Below are 5148 nucleotides of genomic sequence, written 5' to 3'. Positions count from 1 at the left end.
GTCCATAATCCATTCTAAGCATACAGTCCTGCTGTATGAATTATGCCTTGCACACCGCACCTCGACACCGCACCTTGACGAGGTGTTAGGAGTTATGCACGCGGTAATATGATGTCATGCAAGTATGAAAGCGTCATGTATCATGGTCGCAAGAGGCTTCGCTGCATTGCGCTGCATCGTTAGGTACGGAACCACCGCTGACGGAACTGTCCTGACTCGTTGCGAGCATGCCACTACATAACGGCGCTTTCAGACATATGCCGAAACTTGAGGGCCACCAGCGTTCCGGATGTTAGCGCCTCGGTGAGTCAGGTGATCTCAGATCAGATGCAAGGAGGGCGGTGGAGAAGTCCTGCCGGCGTGTGCGTGTCTGACCGCTGCGTTGGTCATGGGCTTCAGTATGGCGCTGGCAGCATTGCATCATCTCTGTACATCACAACACCATGATGTGACTTCACATCCCTGACCAAACTCAACTGCTCTGCGGCCCGCCCGAGGTAGGTCGGCAGGATCGACGCGCCAGATCAGACTCCCAAGTCAGGTACCGGGCCAGAGCCGCCTGACAGACCCCGCTCATACAACCAAGGTAGCAAAATGCTGCGCATGCTGGCGTGCCTGCCCGTGGGCAAGCCCCTGCTCGCCACGCTGGCGCCCCAGTGCGGCTGGGCGCCATCTCGTCTGCGCCTGCAGCTGACGCATTCCGCAAAGGGAGGCAAATGCAAGGCTAAAGAGGCTTCTGGCAAGGTGACAGTTGCAGACGCTTGATGCTGTGAATGGTTGAAGAGGCAGCATACCTGCTCCGCAAGATATGCGCTACAGCAGCTGCCCAGTTTCATGCGTACGACTAGAAATCATTGTCCACTCAAACTATCCTGGCTGATGTGTCACTTTTTATCACACCCAACCTTCAAATGCCGACACACGCAGGGTCTGACCCCCTACCAGGGCCCTAACCGTATGTTTGGCTACTTCCATTGCTCAAAGTGCAAGTCAAGCTGGGAGAGCGGCAACAGCTGGGCGGACATGGGGCAGCAGTGCCGGCAATGCAAGGTCATCGTGTACCCCCACCGTCAAACGCCGCTTGAGAAGGCCGCGGACCACACCGACAACAACAATCGCACCTGCAGAACCTGTGCGAGAAGTGCCAGCAGCTGGGGTATTGCTGCAGGTACGATCCCAGCAAAGGTGGATTCAAGTTGATGTAGCAGGGGTGCAAAGGGAGATGCCGGCTACTGCATGCCAATATGCATGCAGTTGCACAGAGTGTCGTCAAGGGGCGACAAGCAGATGGAATGCACCATCTGCTTGGTAGACATTTGGGAGTTGAGCACGTGTGAGTGTATGTTGAATATGCTGGTAAATCAGTTGTTGTTGATCTTTCGCAAAGGTGGACTGTGGCACACCTTGCGCGGCTTGAATTGCCAGCAAGCAAACACCGCAACAGCCAGCCTCATCTTACTAATTCCATCGACAAACAAATAGATTTCATGAGCCCTGCCAGCATGCCGGGCCAGAGCCGCTGCTGCAGCAGCTGCTGCACCTGTGAACGTGTTGGCCAGCAACTGCTGGATCAGCAGCGGTGCGCGAGCCTCTGGGTCTTGCAGCAGCCGCCGCGTCGCGCTGTGATGCTGTGCAGCTGCTGGGCGCTCTGGGCGATGCTCTGTGAGGCATGATTGGGCATTGACAAGGGGCCGTGACTCAACGAGGGCCTCGCTCGCTGCCATGAGCGCACCAGATCCAATGGAAATTTGCAAATGCAACAAAGCTATGCGGTGCATTGCAACGAAGACAGAGCCTTTGATGGCCTGGACGGTGCATCAACACATTGAACGGTGAAGTTGTTACACACCGCATGCAAAACCGTGCCTTGACTGGTATGACCGAGCCGGCATACACAAGTGTGTGACATCAAGTCAAACATTGTGTGGATATCACACACTAGGAAATTCATGGCCTTTATTATGGGGGCCAGCTGCTCATGGCGGCTTGCTGACATGTAGCGTAGCGGGTGGACCCAGGGCAGGCACGTCAACACACTGCTGCGCAGATTTTTCTTCATCAAAGCTGAGGTCACGCCGCATTGCTGCCGGCATGCAGTTGGGTGGCTCGTGTGAGCCGTCATTTATGTCAGGTCCGCAGGGCTTCCTTGGGGTGGCAAAGGGCTTCAAAGGGCTTCAAAGCACGCGCGGCAAATCAAGCAGTGCGTCAAACCAAGGGGGTGAAACATGGCTATGCCATTCTCCTGCTGCCAACGCAGGGGTGGCTGGCAGCAGGAGGGACGTCGGCCGAGGCGGGCCTGGCACTGCCGGGGGCTCAGTCCTCTAGCACTCTGTCAAGGTCAAGTGGCTCAGTGCGTCTGTGTCAAAAGGCAGAGCGCGAATCCTAAAAATTGTTGTCTGTGCAGCTTCTGATGGTAGTCAAGCAAGACCGTATAAGAATTGAGATACCGCTCAGTAGGCGGTGCCGTGCACAGGGCAGGACCTCCATCCGATGTAGGTCAGAAGCGCGCGTCGCGTGTTGCACGGGAATTGGCAGCGCTCAGCGCCGCACCCGTGGCCTCGTCATCAGGTGTTGTCGTGGAGTCGCAGGGGACCAGCAAGGGTGGGAGATTAGGACAGGCTACGCAACCCCATGTGAATGGGGGAGGGAGGGCAGGCTTGCAGGGGCCGAGAACACCTCGCCACCCCCCTCCCCAACTAATGTGAAAGGGTGGTCAAGAATCGTGCGGCAGACGCCAAATTGTTGCAACGGCACGATCCCGCTCTCAGGGTGGTGGTCCATCAAACCACTGCAGTGCGTACATAGTGCGCATGAGATTCGTCACTTGGATAGCTGCGCCACCTCCACGGCTTCCAGGGCTGCGTGGGGGGCAATCAGGCAGGCGTGGACAGGGGGGGACCTGGTTCAATGGGGGCAAGGACGGTGCACGGCCTAGCGATGCGCCACCTAGGCATGGGAAGCAGCCACGTTCCGGGCGCACAGCCGCTCCTTCCTCGCTTGCACAAGAACCCAGGTCGTTGCAAACAGCCAGCCGCCAGCCCTCACCTGATGCGCCGCCCAGCGGCGCCTCCGCCGCCGCCCCCTCCCCCCTCTGCCGCCGCTCCGCCTGCCGCTGCTGCGCCAGCGCCGCGAGCTGCTTCTTGTTGCGGGCGTGGTGCAGCCGCTTCGGCGGCCTGCGGCCCTGGAGCGACTGGGCCCGCAGGGCCGGCGCGGGCTCTTGCTTGGCGCCAGCGGCCTGCTTGAAGCGGTTGCGCCACTCCTTGCGGCCGTACAGATCCTGGCGGTGCGGCGGTGCGGTACAGTGTGGTACGGTGAGGTGGGGCGGGGGGGTGGCTGTGAGTTTCATGATAGGTGACATCGTGGCGCGAGCGGCCATGAAGTGATCAGCAAGGCGTCGCACAATGTCGCAATTGAAATGGATGGAAGCCAGAGGCCGGGGCAACGGCAGGCCCGGCGTCCAGGCGCCGCGAGAGCGTGAGCGGGCACATCACGCAGGGGCCCGGGGAGGCCGGTCGGCCGCGGGGTCCTGGAAAGGGTCAGGAGGGGGCCGCACCGTGGGGTGGGCGGCCTTGCCGTGCTGCAGCCCTGCAGCCACGGCCGGCTTCTCCAGCGGCGGCGCCACAGTCTGGTACTCCAGGATCTCCGCGTCGTCCGCAGTTTGACCCTTCCTGGGGGAACACAGGGGTGCGTGCGTGTGAGGGCGCCCTGGTGGGGGCAAGCGAGGGGGCGGCGGGGGAGCGGCCCGAGACAAAAGACTGCGGCGGCACCCAATCAGCGCTGATCCCGCAGCAAAAACCCCACGCACGAACAGGCTCTGCCTAAAAACGCCTCCTTGCCCAGCCGTTCGCAGCATACTATGGCGTCGCAGTCGCAAGTGCTTGCGTCTGACGCCCGATTCTCCGCTCACTTGGGATCAAAGGTCTCGACGCGCAGCGAGAAGACCAGCGCCCCCGGCAGCGCCGGCTGGCCGGGCTGCAGCGGCCCCACTGCGGAGTCGCCCTGGGCGTCAAGCTCCCAGACCTCGCACCAGTTGCGGCGGTTGAGGAGGCGGTGCTTGCCTGGCGGCGGGGCGGCATGGGGTGGGTTGAATTCACTAGGGTGGCGTGCACACAGGAGAGGTGCGTGTGGCTCAGGCTGCAGGCAGAAATGATAAGCAAACCTCCATATCATCCACATAAACCGCACGAGCGTGCATGCACAGACGCAATCGTGTGCGTGCGCGTGCACATACTCTCTCTCTCCCTCCCTCCCTCTCCCTCTCTCTCTCTCACACACACACACACACACACACACACACACACACACCTTCAGCATCGAAGAGCTTGCACATCTTGTTCCTGGTGTACTTGTTGGTGAACCCCGCCCTGCCCAGCAGGTGCAGCACACCCACCAGGCCGTCGGGGGGCGGGGGGTTGGCGATGGCACTCGATACGATCTGGGGTCGTGTGAGGGAAGCAAGAGTAAAGCGTGCGTAGTAGATGGCAGGTGCTGTGATGTGCAACGAGGTTTGCTTCCGCACCAGCCTGCTGCATACAAGCCTGGGGTTGGGTGCAGATTGTGGTATGGGTGCCATCAAGCGCCGAGCATGTGCCAGGCCACCAGCTCCAATGCCAGGTCTGTCACCCGTGTCGTGTCACCTGCGGCATGAACCTGAAGTCGCGCGCCAGGTCATCGCGCTTGGGGTAGGAGTACAGGCGCCCCGTGGTGGCCAGGTGCACGTCGCCGCTGATGAGGCTCACGCGCAGCGTCTTGATCTTGGCCAGCATCTGGGGGGTAGGGGGGGCGGGGTGACGTCACGGGGGTGTGCAGGGCAAGGAGAGGGGGCGGCGCTAGGGGGGGCGACATCATTGTTGCAGACCTTGCTGAAAGGCGGAGGCAATAACTGCGCTGGCGCATGCAACAACCCACATCCTTTGTGTCTGCCAGACCCAACCGCTCCGTTGGCTGACCGCCCGCTGGGTGTCTTCTACTCACAAATAAGGCACATCCTCGCTAATTGCCTGCAGCCGCAGCCCTGGCACACACACCGTGCCTGCTCGGCCGCCCCCCGTGCACTAAAGCGGACATTCTGGCTGTGTGGCCCCCCCCACCTGCAGGTGCTCTATGAGGAAGCGGCGCTCATCATGGTGGGTGGGGGAGCTCCAGTGG

At 60.9% G+C, this 5148-nt stretch overlaps 1 protein-coding gene across 1 annotated transcript; it reads right to left on the bottom strand.

Moving 5' to 3' along the window:
- Positions 1–2820: 2820 nt before the first annotated feature.
- On the bottom strand, positions 2821–4910 carry MNEG_9441 (hypothetical protein; the record flags this gene model as incomplete). The annotated part of the gene is made up of 7 exons (XM_014042087.1): positions 2821–2858; positions 3046–3277; positions 3554–3668; positions 3908–4058; positions 4306–4435; positions 4638–4766; positions 4905–4910. 7 exons carry the CDS (start codon positions 4908–4910, stop codon positions 2821–2823), a joined length of 801 nt encoding a protein of 266 aa, XP_013897541.1.
- Between the last annotated feature and the right edge of the window lie 238 nt (positions 4911–5148).

Source organism: Monoraphidium neglectum, assembly GCF_000611645.1.
Source record: "Monoraphidium neglectum strain SAG 48.87 unplaced genomic scaffold scaffold01937, whole genome shotgun sequence".
In the NCBI taxonomy this organism is placed as follows: Eukaryota; Viridiplantae; Chlorophyta; class Chlorophyceae; order Sphaeropleales; family Selenastraceae; genus Monoraphidium; species Monoraphidium neglectum.
This window is presented reverse-complemented; position numbering and strand designations above follow the sequence as displayed.